General features: G+C 41.8%; 4 protein-coding genes across 4 annotated transcripts; 1 reads left to right on the top strand and 3 right to left on the bottom strand.

The window, feature by feature from the left end:
- Positions 1 to 6,903, top strand: C922_02402 (hypothetical protein; the record flags this gene model as incomplete). Its single annotated transcript, XM_008818001.1, has 1 exon — positions 1 to 6,903. The coding sequence occupies one exon, from the start codon at positions 1 to 3 to the stop codon at positions 6,901 to 6,903; it is 6,903 nt and encodes a 2,300-aa protein (XP_008816223.1).
- Positions 6,904 to 7,144: 241 nt separating this feature from the next.
- On the bottom strand, positions 7,145 to 13,010 carry C922_02401 (hypothetical protein; the record flags this gene model as incomplete). Its single annotated transcript, XM_008818000.1, has 5 exons — positions 7,145 to 7,234; positions 7,347 to 7,418; positions 7,714 to 8,003; positions 8,150 to 8,576; positions 8,721 to 13,010. The coding sequence occupies 5 exons, from the start codon at positions 13,008 to 13,010 to the stop codon at positions 7,145 to 7,147; spliced, it is 5,169 nt and encodes a 1,722-aa protein (XP_008816222.1).
- A 1,675-nt stretch (positions 13,011 to 14,685) lies between these two features.
- Positions 14,686 to 15,337, bottom strand: C922_02400 (hypothetical protein; the record flags this gene model as incomplete). The annotated part of the gene is made up of 2 exons (XM_008817999.1): positions 14,686 to 14,862; positions 15,017 to 15,337. 2 exons carry the CDS (start codon positions 15,335 to 15,337, stop codon positions 14,686 to 14,688), a joined length of 498 nt encoding a protein of 165 aa, XP_008816221.1.
- Positions 15,338 to 17,277: 1,940 nt separating this feature from the next.
- Positions 17,278 to 18,432, bottom strand: C922_02399 (hypothetical protein; the record flags this gene model as incomplete). The annotated part of the gene is made up of 1 exon (XM_008817998.1): positions 17,278 to 18,432. One exon carries the CDS (start codon positions 18,430 to 18,432, stop codon positions 17,278 to 17,280), a length of 1,155 nt encoding a protein of 384 aa, XP_008816220.1.
- Between the last annotated feature and the right edge of the window lie 380 nt (positions 18,433 to 18,812).

Genomic DNA, 18,812 nt, shown 5'->3' with positions numbered 1-18,812 from the left:
ATGCACGCTTTAAAAAGACTGCCTAGCGACTACCAGAGTGATGAAGACGTGGTCGTCGAAGGGAGGATAAGACCTCCGTTTGACCCAAAGTGGAACTCGCCCAGGGGGGGAATGAAGAGCACAGCCCCCTCGCGCGAGCGCTATTCTGAACATAATGGCAGCCGTGGTAATGGTGTTAACGTTAGCAGCGGTGACGATCAGAACGACCAAGACGACCAGGATGGTCATGAAAATCGTTCCTATCAGGACGATCAACATTATTACCATTACCGCGATGAGGAAGACCTGGAGCCAGAGGAAGGCGCAACGAAGTGGGGCAGCCACGCTGATCGGGGCCACATGACTGAGGGGGGCCACACGACTGAGCGGGATACTTCTCATTTCCAGAGCAAGGGATCGAAGAACCACGCAAGTGGACTTCACGAACATGTAAAAAAAACAAAACTTAAAATGTACAAGAATTTAATAGAAAAAAGAGATTTAATTAACTCTCGAAATTTTTTTCAAATTCCATTTGAGCAAAAAAAAAGGGAGAGTAAACATCAACAGATTGTTGATCTCGCAATTCACAAAAACAAATGGGTTGGTTCACCTTCAAAATTGAGCAGCCATCTCCGTGAAGCCAAACTTGTTAGACCATTGATGAAAGAAAAAACCGATTTTATCATCCCATCCAGAGAATCGCTACCCGAACAGAGGAACCCAAATTGTCCACCTAAAAAGTACAGCCCATCAGTGGAACCTTGGAAGGAGGCTGCATATGTGGACACACATTTAGACAATCAAGTCATAAGCCGAATTGCCAAAAAGTTATCAAAAAGAACCTACCGATTTAATCATAGTAACATCCATATTTGCACCTTTAAAAGTCTTAATGACAACTATGTTAGATTCTTTAGGAGAAGATTAATGAAGAGTAAAATTCATGCACTGCTGAAGATACAAAGAGGGGAAGAAACAAAAGGAATTGTCAACCCATTCATGAAAATTCTGTTGAAATATGAAACTCCCTTCATGTGGAAGAAAGAAAATTCTCACCAACACAAGCAATCCCTCGGAGAGTCCAAACAAAGTGAAAGGGGTAATGTCCACCCACTTGGTGTGAGTGGAACTCGATCGTTGACTCCTTTGATAAAGGAGGGAAACTCCAGTGGGGCCACTTCCAATGTGGGTAACTTAACTCAGGAAGGAGACTCCAGTTCAAACCGGAGTTCTGACCATAGAGATGGACTTTTAAATGGAGCCGAAAACAAAAGAGCGAAGAAACAATCAAAGGATGCACCCCTGAGGGAACGACCAAATGGTCATTCGCCAGTGACAGAATGGTCGACCACCGGTGGGATCGTCGATTCTTACCTGAACGAAAACGCGGATTTTTTTGAGCAGAACTTTCTGGAAGAGGAATTTTGCGTGGGGAGAGTTTCAATGGCGCACGCTTCTGACCCTGACTGTTGTGAGGCTGATTCGTATGATGCCGATACGTCTGAGGCGGACCCAGGTGTGGTGGACCCCTGTGAGGTTGACCTTTCCCTGGACGAATCCATAAAAACCCTGATAAGCAACTGCAGCAGAATTTTTAACCACTCCAGCAATCCCCCGCAGGAGGATTTTTCCCAAGCGAATCAAACAGAGCCCACAGGCAGGGGGACCTCCTACGTCAAACTTCACCCACAGAACTACGACGAAATTGTCCCCCTTAGGGACGATTCGGTTATGAACCTAAATGGTCGCCGAGAAGAAAGAACCCTTCCGAGGCAAACAAATCCAAAAGGTGAAAAATGCCAACTGGTAAAAGAAGAGAGGAAATCAATTTGTGATGACTCCTCCGTTGAGAAAAAATATCCTGAAGAAGAAAAACACAAGAATAACTCTCACGCAACGTATTTTCCTAATTCGCGCACAAGCGGCCAAATTAATTCTCACCAATTCGAAGTGCCACGACGAGGAGAAGAAGTAGCATCGAAAGAGTTGCGACCATCAGGACAGGACAAAGAACAGTTGTACACGCACACGCCGCATGAAATATACACGCCGCCTGACACACACAAGGGTGAAAAAATTTGCACACTGAGAAAATTGCACAAAAATGTGAAACATAGACATCCATTCGTACTATTACCTGTATGGAAGCAGGACCATCTTAAGGGGGCATTATCCGACCAGAAAAATAGAATTAAAGATGAAGGGAAAAAAAAAACAAATTTCTGCAAAATGGCGATGAAGACATACCCTAATGTGGGACTTCCATATACCCCTAACTGCCGTCTACACATCACTGCATGCAATAAAAGGCACATAATAAGAAAAAAAAATAATAAGAAGGATAATGAAACCATCAGCTATTTTCGCTTCTATAAGAAGAATCTTATAACCACGAAAGGAGAAAAAAAAAAGCGTGTAAACAGCCACAGGGATAGTTGTAACGAATGTTCTGTGACTCCGGTGCAAAATGTCATTTCTCCCTGTCGGGACTCCGAAAGTGCTTACCTTTTGGAAGAGAAAAAGGAGAGACATAAGGTTTTGTCCACCCTTAGGAGCGTTCAGGAGAGCGTCCAAGTAACAGAAAAAGGTGAGAACAAACAGAACGGTATTGCTCGTCAGGCAAATCACAACCTAAGAAGTCCAAGTATACACACAACCACTCCCCAAGGGAACATTTCAAATGAGATATATGTTGATAAAAGAAATTACAAAGAGGAAATAAATTCCATTAAAGGAGAGGAACATTCCCAAAATGGCTTCACTTCAAACCGGATGGCAGATAATGCACAGACTTCATCGGATGGTGAGCCACTCCAAGGGAGTTCCATAAAAAATGATCGTCTCACTGCTCATAGGGGTGATAAGGGGCACACCCATTTGAGACGAAAAAATGGTATCAGTACACACGCCAACGACTCCAGTGACGTCTTCACGAAAAATCGAATCGGTGGAGACACTTTCCAGGGAGAGGATTCACTCCCTGATAACACCTCACAAGATGGAAACAAAATTGATAACACTCCACAAGACGGAAACAAAATTGATAACGCCATTTTGGAGGAACGCCGTAGCGACATGAGCTCACCCCAAATGAATCATTTAGTGCATGAAATAAAGTTGAACCTGCTGGAGGGGCATGTCTCTCTACATCTTTATGGAGAAAATGGAACCCACGTCCTTAAATTTAGCATCGAATTGGAGGTACTAGAACAGAACTGCAAACTGCTTAAAGGTTTAGCGGACAGTTCATCGTTAGTCACCAATTCGGACGCAAATGTGGGTCGAGGTGTCGACAGAAATGCCCCAACAATTTCCCCGCGAAGTGCAGGTCAAAATTGCAGTGATCTTCCCAGCTTCCCCACCAAAGCGACTACTCGCATTATCCAGAAGGAAGATATCATAAAAAATTACTGCAGCCGCCTGGCGCTGAACGAGCAAAAGGAACAGATTCACCGCACCATAAGCAACTCGCTCAGCGTGGAAAATTTCAAGGTCCTATTTACACTCCTAAAAATGAAAAACAAAATGAACATTCTTCTACTCCAAATTAACGAAATGACTGACGAAATAGAGAAGCTTCTCATAATGATAGAAAAAAAACTAGAAGAAATAGAGAGCCTTACACCCCAACTAGAATTTTTAAGGAGTGTAAAAAAACAGGCAAAAGTTACAGTTATACAAAACTGTATGAACTTCTTCCTACGCATAACTAGCATATACAGCAACATTTGCACTTTGGTAAAAACACAAAATGCGATTTTTTCACATTTCAAATTTAACAACGAAATTATCAACAGTTATTTATTTTTTGTAAAAAAATTCTCCATCTATATATCAAACAGTGTAGTCGAAATACAAAGTTTTTATGTCCAAATAAAAAACATGCAAAATGAGGAAGCAGACCAAAATTTCCTGAATAGGAAAGAAAAATCCACACTCAAAATAATTCACAACAAGTTAGAAAATCACTTAAGTATTCACTACAGGAAAATATTTATATTTAAACAAATATTGGACATATATTTAATCGAATTGAACAATTTTAAAAAGTACCAGAAGGATTACATGATTAGCAGAATTAACATTTTAATTAATTCCAAATGTCCATATGATCTGCTCCTCTTTTCTATCCTCGTGAAATCGAAAAGTCTCTGTAAAATAAGTGTGAGGAAAATATGCTACAATTTCGACATCACGAATTTTCAGACAAACAAGAAGATCTATGCACTCTTTTTGAACAAAAAAATTAAAAATAACATCTTGAAGAAGATTAAAACAACCATTGGGGAAAATGCTTACGTTACGTTGAAGAGTATTTTTTTCTACAATGAGCTAAATGGCCTCATAAAAAATGCTTTACGTAATGGCGGCATCAAAGGAGAACGTCATCTCAGCGAGCAGGGTGAAGAAACACTGCAGGGGAACTCCTCGGACGAACGTTCTATGGAGTCTCCCCAAGAGAAGGCAAAATCGCCTCGTAATTTAATCGACACGCGTGATGCCTGGAATAATCCTTTTCGTGGAAAAACTGGGACGGCTGAAGAGGGGAACGTACCGACAGGAGAAGAAGAAAACCAGAAAGGGGCGTACGAGAAACATGACGGAGGTGTAAGGCCAACCGGAAGGAACCAACCAAGCGTGCGCAACAGCGAAATTGTGGAAGAATCTAATGAGAGCGTCCCGTCTAATGTCACAACAAACAGCCTGTCTACTTGCACTTCCCTAAACGACTGCGAATATTCTAAGTATTTACAAAACATTCACAAAATTTTAAAAACGAACAATGCCCTAACGGTAGTAAAAAATATTAGACTATCCCTAGATATAGGCAATCTGTCCACATCAAGCAACTGCTTGGGCAAGAACAAAGAAGACACATATAAAAGAAAATGCACTGAGGGAAAAAAGTCGAAAATTTCATTCCCCTCCACTGTTCAGGCGCATTTAACCGGATCTCCCCCCAAAAATGAAAAAAATTGCATCAAATTAAATTGTGCCAGGAAAAAAAAAATCGTGGCAACCGAAATTGACCAACTCAGGAAGGTCTTCAAAACGTACGAGCGGGGGAGGAAAGCAAAAGAAGAAAAGGACCCCCCAAGAAGCGGGTCCATTGAAAATGCGGCCTGGAAAACCCATCCAAATGGAAGAGGCTTGCCACCCCCAAGAAATAGACGCCTATGCTGTAAATACAAATCCGCGGTGATCGAGCAACCAAATCCCCCTAAAAGGTCAGGCAACCGGGAACAAAACACACTATACAACAAAAAGCAAAAGAAAAAAAGAAAAATCCTTGAGAACATTGAAAAAATAAAAGAAATAGAAAAAAATTACAAACAACTCCAAGAAATTCAAAGGCAAGAAAAATTCAAAAAAAAATTGAACGAATGGAAACTAAAAAAAATTACAAAAAGGAACAACATAAGCCTGCTAAAAATTAGGGGACTGAAAAAAAAAAAAAAAAATTTGTTTACCTCGTTCGTTAAGAAAGACATTAACGGAATAGGCACGGTGATCAGGTGTAAGATCAACGGCGGGCGGCCCATCAGCGCGGATATCAACCGGGACATCTGCACTGATGCATACCCCAGGGACGCTCCTAGCAACCACATGGGAAGCAGCCATACGGAAAGCGGTTCCTCACATCTTATTTCCGAGGGGGGGGAAAAAAGTGTAAAGGACATTCTGGACAACCTGAAAAATTCCACCCCCGCATGCAGCAAGATGGGAAAAACAAACTCCCCTTTTGTAGACTTAAATGAAGAGGAATGCGCTCCTACTACGCATCAGAAATTGCACTTATATGACGACTTAACCCAATTTGATGATTACCCGTTTGACAGAAATCACCTCAACCGTTCAGGTAAAAACAGACATAATGGAATTTTAAATTATGAAGAAATCCAAAAGGATGTCGTAAAAACAGTTAACACATCAGAAGGAGTGACAAACCCACTGGACGATAAAATTATTATAAACCATAAAACAGGGAGGAATTTAAAAAAGGAGAACACAAATTCTGAAGATGAAGCTACCCTCGATAATGAGAAGAACAAAGAGTATATTCTTCACCAAACGGAACAGCATTTCACTGATTCCTTTTTTAACAAAAAATTATATGAGCCATCCCCATCGGAGACGCATTTTTTTACCGCAATAGAGGACGAAAATGAACACACGGATATGAGCCTTTCCCCTAGGCAGAGCAAGAACGAACCAAAAAGAAGCATCCGGGGGGTGTCAAATAAAAACATAAAGTATAAGCTGTCAGACTACACGCAAAAATGGAACAAAACGGAGAGGATCCCTTTTGTATGCATCACGAAAGGGCAATTTTCCCCCAGTGGGAAGAAAGGAGTACCACGAAGGAAAGTCACAAGAGGGAGTCACACTGTTGGCTGTACAGATCAGCGAAGTGAAGTGTCAACGGAAGGAAATTACTTCCCAATACAGGAAGATGAAGACGCACGTGTGAACGAAATGGCTATCGAGACATCAAACGAATGGGTCAACAGAAGAAAAAAAAAAACACTTCATCAGATTGGAAGTGGGGAAAATAATGCCCCATTTGGACATGCGACACATTTCCCCATCGAAGTGAAGCACAAAATGAATTCCAAAATGGTCAACTGCGGAAGGAAAAAACCAAGTGACGGTTTTTACTGCGGGAGGATTTACAAAACGAAAGAATCGATAGAAAGACGACGGAGAATCGATAACTATGCAAAGGCTCTGAGAGGGTTAGGCCCCTTGAAAAATATTGAAATGTGGTTAAAAAATATTAAAAATGTACCAAGTAAAGTTAAAAGGAAAGATATTATTGAATTCCTCAGACGGAGACAACGTGAAGGAATGGCATCGAACCATTTGATTTACAAGGATGGATACGTTTTTTTGAAAAAAAATCTGTCCTCGAAATTTTAATTGCGTAGCATCGGTGCCGGGAACACGAAAGAGGGGGGGGCAAATTGTGGAGCCTTGCCTCGTCCGGCATGTACGTCGCGCGAATGTGTCATTCGAATGTCTCTCTGCAAAAATCAAGGACGGGCCCCCATTTCACAAAATCGAGAAGGAACAGTTTACGCAAGTAGTGGAAAAAAAAAAAAATTACAAAAATTCCCCCTAATTTTAGAAGCGCAAATCCAATTCCTCGACCGCCTTTCCTTCACACGCACTTGAAAGCACTTAGCTCTATTAGGGGGATCTTCGAATCCAAATTGTTGTCCAGGTAATCACACAACAATAGGTAATTTTCCTGCAAGAGGTTTCAAGGGGTGATTTTTTTTTTTTTTTTGTATGTACAAAGCGTCTACACCCATGCTGCATGCACGCGTGGTGATATATGCAGGTATAAACAAAACGATTACATCATCTTCCTGCATGATGTCTGGCTCGGGGATGTTCGACTCGCTCACGTAGAAGTCCTCCGGAATGATGAGCTGAAGTGGGGGGGGGGGAAAGGTCATTCGTTTCGTGCGTGTTTTGTGAGCGCCGTGTGAAGGAGCCCTTTCCAGGCACATTAGCCAATGTACACGCCTTGCGTAGGAGCCATTTCCAGGCACATCAGCCAATGTACACGCCTTGCGTAGGAGCCATTTCCAGGCACATCAGCCAATGTACACGTCGTGTGTAGGAGCACTTTCCAGGCCCATCACCCAATATACATTCTCTGTGTAGGAGCATATTCCCGACGCAAGTGCCATTATTCACGCTGCACATCGAAAAAGCCATTACCGCGTCAGTACGGTCGAAGTCATACTGTTCAGCCAGCTTCTCCTCCTGTGAAGGCCTGTAAACGCTGTATATGTTGCTGATGTTGCTGTAGTTGTTTTTTATGTAAATCGATTTCTTCTTCTTATCCTTCTGTCTGCTCATGTAATTCTGCTTGTACTTGCTGATGTATCTATCATATATGGTGTTTTTCAAAAAATTTGAGACTTTATTTTTCTCCCTCTTGTAACTCGAGGCGAAGTCGTTTTTCAGGATCGCATGATTGTATGTTTTTCTTTTCATGCGGCTTTTGCCTGCGAGGGAGGTGCGCAGTGGTGAACCATTGCAGTAGGGAAGTAGTGCAGTACGGAAGCGGTGCAGCACAGAAGCGCTACAATTGCGAAGCGCTGCAACTGCGAAGTACTGCAGAGGTGCAAACGCGTCGATTCGCGCGACGTACCCATGCTGAGCGAGCCACTTTTACCGCCGCCCCCGCCATTACCCTTCGCATGCATGTTGTCACCGCATATGCTCAGGTTGTTGAACCTAAACTTGTTTTTTGCTCTGCCCTTATCCCCACTAGCATTACCAAAAAGGTGAATACTACGTCCGTTTATTTTCCCGTTTTTGTTAATCGCTATATGGCCAACACTGATAAATGGTTTCTCCTCGGTGTAACCTCCTGTGACCTTCTTTATCAAGGCACTCCCTGTGCTGATATGGCTACTGCTATGATTCGAAATAGCTCTATCCATATAATTTGGTTTGGCGTGTCTGTAGCTCTGTCGGTTGTAGTAATACTTTGAGGCGCTTTCCAGAGCGCTCCAGGTTTTTCTTCTTTTGAGGCTGCTTCTGCTGCTCGAGGAGGCGTCCAATTTCTGCCCTATCTGAAGTGGGAGAGGTGCAAGAGAGATGCATGAGCGGTCTATGAGCGGTCCCTTAGCGTTGCGGCGTGGCGAAGTTACGGCAAGGGAACCCTCACACATGTACAAAGAGGTATGCCCATTTGCACACTACTCCTGAGCACCTACCGCGAAGGAGTGCCTACGGTTGGTCCTCTCCACGCAGATGAAAGACCCTATGCGCTCGTCCTCTTGACAGGGGCGCTTCCCTAGCGGTCGATCACGAGCTCTCTCGTGCTTCACCCCTTTGGCGAGTTTCTTCTGAGAAGTCCGCTGTGCCCCCAACTCCAGTTTCTTCCCCTGGCCGATCTCCCTCTTCACGAACACGCTGTACGTGCGCTTGGGCTGCTTCTTAACATTCACTACCTTCAAGCAGTAGTGTAAATATTTCCCCTTCATGTACCTTCGAAAGGCCCTCTGGATTTTTATAATGCTCCTTCGGACATAGTGATAGTCAGATTTGGTGATATAAGTGAGCCAATTTTTCCTAATAATGTTTGAGGCTCTAACTCTCCGCTTAAAGTACCCCTGAAATATATAATAATCCTGGATAAAAAGAATTTGTCTTTTTACGTGTAAATATTCTTTCCGCGCGAGGTATCCCCGAATGTGCTTCTGAATGACGAGGGAACTTGTTCTCAATTGCAGGAAGTAGGTTCTCTGTTTATACACATAAAAGTAGTAGAACAGGATTTTCCGAAGACTTTGCCTCTTCTTCTGTAGCAAAAAATTATTATAATAATAGAGTCCATGCTCCATTAAACGTTTAGCTCTCATCCTTTTTATTAGCACTTTAAACCTACATCCACAGAGGACAAATTTCAAGATTTTTCTCTTCCTTTTGTGTAACCAGAAATTATACACACATTGGATAAATTTATTTTTTTTCTCCAAATTCTTATTCAATATTTCATTTATGGTGGATAAAACACCAAAGCGGAAAAAAACTTTCGTTTTTCCAAATGTGTATTCGTTAGAATGGATGTCTAAAAATTTTAGTACAATTTCGCAGAACATTTTGGGGGTAAGGAAGGACTTCATTTCGTCTTGCAAAAGGTGACTATACGTAATCCAGATGTCATGGTAGAGCACTCTGCAAGGGTATCCATTTTTCATTAAACTGAGGACATCCACCATTCCGCTCATTATTAGCTGATTCAGCACCAAATTTCTATTAAAAAATTTGGCCTTCTTTTCCTCATTTGGTTTTATACACCTGATAAATTTCGAAGCCGTTTTGTCTAACTTGTTAGTCAGAATTTCCAGCTGTTTTTTGAATGACGAAAAGATGGACTTTACTTTATTCTTTCGTCCTGTCTGATACGTAAGAACGTTGTTGGAGTTTCCCCCATTCCGGAGGCTCTGGCGATGGTTCCGCTCTAGTTCGCCCCCTTCCTCGTCGTCATCACTCATATACGGATCATCCCCCTGGAGATGTACAGGAAGGACTCCCCTTGACTCAATCTCATGGTGGGATATCATTTCCTTCACGGATAATTTTCTCCTGCCTGATTTTGGCTCTTCCTGAATTTTCAGCTCCACCATTCTGTTGCCAGTGCTCTTAGGATGATTTCCCTGTGTGCTCCCCTTACCACACATATATCTTCTCCCTTTAAGCAAATTCGTCCTGATGAACGAATTGCAGCTTGATAGGAACTCCTCAATATCGTTTGTCAGAATGTCTACATTTTTGTTAAAAAAATCGTGGGAGTCGTAGAGGACTTCTCCCGCGTAGTGAGAAATGATGAAGCAGTTCCTCGACGATTTGTAATTTCGTACGATATTTTTGTACTTGGCTGAGTTCATGACATTTTTACTTAACTTGTCGAAGAACAAATTTTTATTACTCTCCTCGTTGGACTTATTTGATGAAAATAGCAGAGACAAATCTTCCAATATAGTGTAGATGCTCACATCTCGAGTGTCCCCTATCAGAGATATCACATTGCTATTATCATTGTATGGTATTTTCTGGAGAAACAAATTTTCTTCATAGTGTATTTTGTGTTCATTGTGAATTATTTGCTTTAAAAAAAAAGCGTGTAGAACTTCGTTTGCGTAATTGATGCACAGCTGTTCAAAGCAGTTCATGCCTTCCTTGGCGAAGTTCTCGAATCCGTAGATGTCTAAAATGCCTATGAAGTAGGTCTTGCTTCCGCTTCTGCCCGTACCGAGACCGGTGTGTGCTGCGTAACCTGCGTCTGCTCCGCTATGGCTGCTCCTATTCCTTTTGGTGGGCTTCACGTTTCCCCCTACCCTCTCGCACTCTAGGTGCGCCCCGTCAGCGTGTTCCTCATCGGTGGGAATGCCCTCCATGTTCCCGTCGTCACCGTTTTGCTTTTCCACCTCCTCCCCCTCGCGCACATTCAATGAATCGTTAACACGCATGATCACGTACTCGAACAGGAGCTGATACAGGGCCTTCGATATGACATCCCTGTTGTAGATCGCTTGCTGGTAGGTGTAATTCTTCTGCGTATCGCGCACCTTCTTTATGGTTAGAATTTCGACGATCTTGTTCGCCCCACAGCTTTCACAGGTGCTGTTTCCCGAATGGTCACTGCTAATTTCAAGCAGGTCGCCCAACTTTTCGCACACCTCTACACTCTTAATTTTGAGCATTCCTCCCTCTTCCTCCTCGTTCACCACAAAGTCGACATTTCCCAGGAGCAAAATGCAGATAAGCGTTTTGTAAATCTCCTTTTGTTCCTCTTCATACACCCCTATGCTGTGAAAACACTTTATAATGGCGTCCAAATCGTACAAGCATTTGTTCGCCTTGCCGCTCTCATCACTGGGATGGGAGTCGTTTCCTGATTTTCCCTTAAGTTTACTTCTCTTCCCTTTACCTTCATCCTTTCCCGATTCGACCGCATCCAAGGCTACTTCTTCCCTATCCGTTTCGTCCGACTTGTCCACTTTTTTCCGTTTACTCTTACTCCTGCTCCTGCTGTTCTTCTTCCGTTTCCCCTGTGTGTTACTGTCCTCTCCATCTTCCATTTCCTCATTTCCCTCATAATCCTCCCTCCCATTAGGGCAACTATCGCCTGATTTGTTCATATCATTTTGGGGCCTCAAATAGTTGTACTTGTACCATGGCAACAGATCGAACTCGTCACTTAATTTGGAGTTCTCGCACAAGGAATAAAAAATGTGGTAATTCCCTTCCCTGGGTGGAACATCCACCACCCTGGACTTTGCAAGCAGATACGTTTCTATGGACGCAGAGCGTAACATGCCATTCTCGTCATAATTTAACTTCATCAATTTTCCGAACCTACTGCTGTTGTCATTTTTGATCGTCTTAGCATTTCCGAAGGATTCCAACAGGGGGTTGCTGTTTTGGATTTTGTCTTCATAAGAGGAGGGGGAAGCAGCAGTGTAAGTTGACGCGGTGTTGTACGTGGGCGCAGTGGTGTAATTGGACTCGGAGGTGTACGTGGACGCGGCGGTGGAAACCGTGATGAAACATGGCTCCCTTAAGGGAACGGCTTTTCCCCCCTTTTCGGAACCATGTTTGGCGCCTCTTTCGTTTATTTCATCTCTCTTGGGGGTGTCCCTAACGTTTGCGCTGAAGTTGTCCTTTCCTTCCTTGGCAGACGGTTTCGCACGACGACCCCCAGTGTCGCCGTTTCCCGTGCCTTGATTACTTCCGCCCGGGGGGGCTCCTTTTCGTGCGTAGTCACATTTTTCCTCATATTTTCCCAATGCGTTTGCGACTCCTGTCGCTGCCTCCCGAGAATGGCAAGCGCTCAAGTAAGTAAGGTACCTCAGCACCTGCTTGGACGACTCCGTCTTGCCAGCCCCGCTTTCACCGCTTATGATGATGGACTGGCTTACCTTATCCTTCACCATACAGTTGTACGCATCGTTGGCAATGGAAAAAGGGTGAGGAACAGCAAACAGATTATTCTCATTCTTAATCTTCCTCATGTACCTCTCATCATAAATTTTAAAATTTTCATAAGGATTCACTGACAACAGGATGTACCCAATGTAAGTATAAATACAATCTCTGCTTCCTTCATTTAAGTACGCTTTACTATATCTCTGTCGAATATTCTCCAACAAATTTGGCGGATTTAAATATATTAACTGGGTGTTGTCACTACACCCAAAATTGGTATCAATGGGTAATAAATATTTAACATTTTCTGTGATGTTATAATTTATGTTGTTTTTGAAATTGACATAATTGTCGTCTATGCTGATGCATATTTCTACGTCCCTTTTGGACACGAATTGTTTTACTTTTCCTTTGAAGAAGCAGAATATTTTGTTCTTATTTTTGTAATATTCAAATATTTCTTTATATAAATTCCCATTTTTTTTTTTTATCGAATTGATGTTAACCCAGACCCATGAGTTCTCATATACATAGTTGATGTCTCTGAGTTCTAGCGACTTCTGCTTGTACATTTCTTGCTTTTTTCAATTGAGGAGGTCACTCCAACGTTTCTGCTTCTTCCAATTGGGGGGCTCTCCACCGGGGTGAACAGCCTAATTAGCGTCAAAACGGTCAATATAATTGCTGCTATAACTCAGTATCCCTGTGCTCCATGAAGAAGATGCACATGGTAAGGACTTCCCCGTCGCCTTCACATTGCACGCTCTACCGTTTTGCCTATTTCCAACGGCCTAACAATGACGTAGGGAAATTAGCCTGATCTATGTAACGGGTGCTCCTGACAAAAACGGGTGAAATTTTGGTAAACGGGCTGACAGACTAAACTGGGCAAAAAAAAAAAGACACGCCTTTTCATGCCCGCGTAAATGGCAATTTTCTCATCTCCACACAGAAAAAAAAAAGGCGTTTGCCTATTCCTACTCACGTGTGATGAAAAGGAAATATTTTAAAACAACTGATGAATACCTGCCTGTGGCTTTCCCATTCTGCCAAAGTTCTTGCGTCACACTAGAAAAACATTCAACATAGCAATGTCTAAAATGAAAAAAACATTGTGCGCGCTGATCTTTTAAAGTATTCTACACAGCGGAAAAGTAGCCCCCCAGGCGCGCGTCGACGTTTCCTCTATGCATCAGAGGCGAGGAGCGCTGGTAATTGGGACACATATGTATCTTTACATATGCGCCCACTTGCTTAACCTTAGCCAATTCCCACCCACATCCGCGCGGCTGCACTTTCGCTATTAGGTTATTCTCCCATGACAGGCCAATAGGAGGATTAAAAGAAATCCTTTATGTCGTCCCAACTATAAACAATTGCGCAAAAATACATTTTAACAACAAGGAAGAAAACGAACCAGAATGCATTTCCCCCCAAATTGTAAAAAACTCCAGCATATAACAGGCGAATTTGGAAAATAACGCCCCCTTAGCTGACGATGTAGCTTTCACAGACAGTCCTTTTTTCAGTTCATTTTAAATAAAATTTTTACATTTTCATTTCTGTTAAGGTTTTGTCAAAAGGGCACCACACGTCAATTTGTAGAGTATATTTATTTTTTAAGAACCCTTCTGGAGTAGCCGCAACGATGGGTATCGAATAGGCCCCATGCTGCTCACCGGAAGGGTCCCCAAAAGACGTTCCCATAAGGCGACGAAAATGTCCACCCGAATCCCGCACACAGTTACGCCCTTTAGCAAGTAAGCTATTATTTTGCAAAAGCTTAAAGTCTAAATAACGTGTAGAACGAAAAAAATAATAATTCAATATGTTCATCATAAAGAAAAAGGTTCACAAGTTAAACTGTAAAAAAAAAAAAAAAAAAAATGTACCAAGTTAAAAGTCTCTTTCGTTTATAACTCGCACAGCAGTGGGGCTTTACATAAGGGGTGGTCACACTGAGGTGTGTAGAAATATGTAAGCTCACGTATGTGTGCTGCTTTCTTTTTCCTTTACTTTAACGTAAATTCTGCGCAAGGGTAAGTGTGCCTCTCTGTGCTTTTATCCAACCTGGTTGCACACATGTGCGCAGAGTTACGCAGCGCGCAACATCGAACGGGGGAGAACGTTGCGAAGATACAACATATATTTTAAAAAAACGAACAATTTGAATTCACATTCAATCACTCCAGCTCGTTTTATTTGCGGAAAAGACAAAAAAATAATGATTCCCCTCAAGCGACATTTTCAGCAACAGTAAAACTTCTTGTTCCTCTTTTTGTTCTTTTCTAAGTTTAGGGGGGCACACGATATAGGGTTAATAATTCCGTACGGGTCATAGTAAGGGTTCATTGGCATGTTAACATCTCCATAATACTGGGGAATTCCTCCATACATTGGGTTCGGTCCGTTAAACATTTGGTACTACGTCAGAAGGAGGGGAGGGAGAAAGAAGCCGTGAAAAAAAGCAAAACAAATTGGTTAAGTTATTACACATATATGTATATAAACACATATGCATAGGCCTGTACCTATGTGCAGAGCGAAAAGTTAAAAAAAAAAAAAAAAGCAAACTTACGGGGTAATCCGCTGGAATCCCATGGTTCTGGTACATCAAACTCTGGTTGATCGCAGCAGCCGCTTGCATGGCCGTTGGGTCGACGGTCATCCCCGATTCATTAATCTCAGGAATTATATAGGGAATATTGTTAGCATCCATTGGTCTGCTGTCGTCCTGTGCCACTGTGTAATATCCTTCCAGTGGATTCGTTTTGCCTACGTTGCTGGCAGATTCATTGTAGTTTTCTGGCAGTGTCGTGGTGTGTGTGTCTTTGTACGCATTCTGCTCATTCGCGCTGCTCTGCACAACTTTTAAACTTTGTGCCTCGGAAGACTCCATTTTGTCGTTAAAACTGAGTTGCTGGCAGTTGTTTTGGGAATTAAAAGGCGAGGCACGCGTGGGGGTGCAAAATTTACTTCGCAGAAAAGGGAAAAATGGAAAAGTTAATAAATATGTAAACAAGTAAAGAAATAGGCGAACAAATAGGAGAACAAATAGGAGAACAAATAGGCGAACAAACAGGCGAACAAACAGGCGAACAAACAAGTGAACATAAAAATAATTAAATAAATGTACACACAGACGCACGAACAGCTGTCACATTTTTGGAAAAAAAAAATCTACGCAAAATGGTTATATTTAAAAAAAAAAAAAAAAAGTTATGCAGAATAGCTATATTGCAGGAAAAAAAAAATGGTTATCCAGAATTATTGTGAAATTCCGTTCCACCCATTTTGATGCTGCAAAAAAAGCGAAGATTTTTTCTAAACACCAAAGCTGCAGGTGAAGTTAAAAAGTTGCGAAGGAAGATTTTTATTTTTCTGTTAAGTATTCCGCGTGAAAAACGAGTAGGTGGGAAATAACGATACAGACACCATAATGTAAACATCTTTTATACAGAAATTGTGCCACAGTTGGCGATAGTTGTGAAAAAAAAAAAATCAACGATGCATAAATTAAAGGATGATAATCAACGTTCAAGTTGTGAAAAAACATCCTGCACCTCATTTTCACTGATTTGTGTTACATGATGAGCACCCCTGTTGAGTTACTTAGGAAAACAAAACAGCACAAACAGATCGCCTATTATTTTGTGCGTGTTGCTCAACAATTCTATAAATTCTTATCATTTTTTTTCTGTCCAATGTAGACCTTACTTCCGGAGGGCGTACACGTGCGTGCAAATATCGTATGCGTCGTCTGACAATCGGGGGTGCTATCATTGGACCCCCTGCTTTTCCTTGAGGAAATGCGCCTTCAAAATGGGCTTCAAAATGCCCTTGCAAAATGGGATTTCAAATGTGGGCCTTCAAAAATGCTGCTCCTTTAGGTTCCCCTCATTACATTTTCGAAAGGAGCCAAAGTGCGGACAATAATCAATATTTTTACACACGGTTTGATGGATGTGTCAAGAAGTCCCTGTGCATTCTGTGCTAACAGGGGTATAGCACAGCGTTGGGAATGAATTTAATTTTCTGAAATAAATCATCATATTGGCGTTCTTTTTTTTTTTTTTTTCTTCCCTCATAATAGGTGCCGAAAGGACCCACCAAACGAATGCTTTAACTTTTTTTGTGCAAAATAAGTGCAATGAATCACACAGGGTTAATTACTTAGCTTTTGCATTACTGTTTCAGACCGCACAAGTATTGTAAGACAAAACTTTTCCCTCACAAATGAAAAAGGGGTGGATGGCATAAAGCAACCAATGAAAAAAATTACTCACTGGTTTTGGTGCAGAATGTGCTAATTCGTTAATACGCATACAAACAATTTTATGGTAATTAAAGAAGGGGTAAATAAATAACCACACAAAAACATTTGGTCATGCAAAAAAACGGGGGTCCCTGGACACGAAGGTACCCATATGCCCGCGCGCCCATATTAATATATTCTCGCTTCACATGGACATAACCCCCCCTCGTGATGAATAATCTACTCGTCTACATAAAAAACGTGCCTCTAGGTTTATTCGTAGAATTTCTTATTTTACTCGTCCAAAGGGAGGCGAATGGGAAGGAAAGAAGAAAAAAAAAACTGGAGTAAAGATGCGGTTTAATGGGCAATAAAAACGGCAGGGGAGCCTATTTGTTTTTTTTTTGTTTTTTTTTGGTTTTTTTTTTGCACATATTATGCAGACTCTTTGATGGCCCCTTGCGGGCCTCCCCCGTGGATAAGACCCAAGCGGTAGCCTTCAACGCAACTGTCAAACTTGCGCACCAGCTTCGCAAACTTTGGCCTAATTCCGTTCCGCCTGTTTTCCTCGTCTTGGATGTACTTCACAACGGCGCAATTGTGTGCGAATTTGCTATCATAAAAAAAAATTTTAAATACTGAGTCTTGTCAGTATCCTTCATTTCGGACGATAAACACATTAAAATGTTCAAATGGGGGAAATCCTCCTTCTGGTGAATATCAGCAAAATGCTTTTTCTTCTTCTTCCTCTTCTTCTCCTTGATCTTCTTCTCATTTGGTATTAAATAAATGAAAAATGGTTTTTCCACTAAAAAATTATTGCTGGTGAAGTCTTTTTTTAGAAATATGTGTGTATTTAGGATGTCATTAAAGCTGTGTGGAATCAGAAAGGACTCTTCCAGTGTTGTATGCTCCTTAGAAGTTAGGTGCGTTTCTTTTTTCTCATTTCTCTCTTTCCGCTTGTGTGTCTCTCCCTCAGCGACACTGTGTTTATTTTGTCCCCTTGGCTTCTCAACAACCAACTTAACAGTGTAGTCAATAAACCTCTCCTGGTTACATAGCTTCGAATAGAAGAATAAAAATTTGTACTTTTTCTTCAAATTCAAAATGAGTGTAAATGCATAGTCCAGCAAATCGGAGGTTTTCCTTTTTACGTAACTATTATCAGAGAACAAATTTACCTTGTCATATTTGCCGGAATTCCAGAAGGATAGGGAGTCAATAAATAAAGCCTCAAAGAATTTTTTTTTTTTTAATAAATTTTTTAACGTATTTAAAATGAGTAGTAGATGACCTGGATTAAATATTCGAAAATAGTACATGTTTGAAAAGGAATTTTCCAAAAAGGCTTTTCCTAAATTCCTATTTTGGTAATTGCCACCACTGGCGCAGGTACTACTATGATCGTAGTCTACACGTTTGTTAAATTTTTCCCCTATGATGCTTTCGTAATTTCTATAGCTAAACGTAAGGTCGCAATCAAGGTACACCACTTTGCAGTTCATTCCGTTGAGTTCTTTTACGGCCGTCATCTCGGCTACTATTTCCGTCAAAAGAAGCGTTTTCCCGCATTTCTCTCTCCCATATATACACACACTATCCCCCTGCTTCAATGTTCCATTTTTGATACACTTCCTTATCACTACGCAGTCGCTGAAGTTGTAGCTTTTTGTGCACTCTTCGAATAGGTCCAAACATGTACAATCTATTTCGTAGCGTTCCCTGTGTTTATTTGCCATGCAGTGTTGCCTCTGCCCGCGGTGGGCTTCGCTGCGCTGTAGGAGGGGCTACTGGCTGCTCGGTTCTCCGCACGCCCCGTCGCTCTTTTGGTCGCACAATTCGGCGCACTTATCGTCGCTTCCCTTTCCCGTTCCTTCGGCGGATTCCCCTACTATTTTGCGCTCAGAAAAATGTACGTACCCATTGGGTTTTAAAAAAAACACCCATCCCTTCCTGCGCCATACATCTGTATGCAAAAACGTTGGATTTTTTTTTTCTCTACAAATTTGATAATTTTAGAAGACGAGAAAATAGGATAAACATCTATGCATACGCTTCACAAGCTTTACACCGTTTTCGCAACTTCAAGGGAGTGTTCTCGAAACATATACTTATGCGC

This window comes from Plasmodium inui (assembly GCF_000524495.1).
Source record: "Plasmodium inui San Antonio 1 unplaced genomic scaffold supercont1.8, whole genome shotgun sequence".
NCBI classification, from domain to species: Eukaryota; Apicomplexa; class Aconoidasida; order Haemosporida; family Plasmodiidae; genus Plasmodium; species Plasmodium inui.
This window is presented reverse-complemented; position numbering and strand designations above follow the sequence as displayed.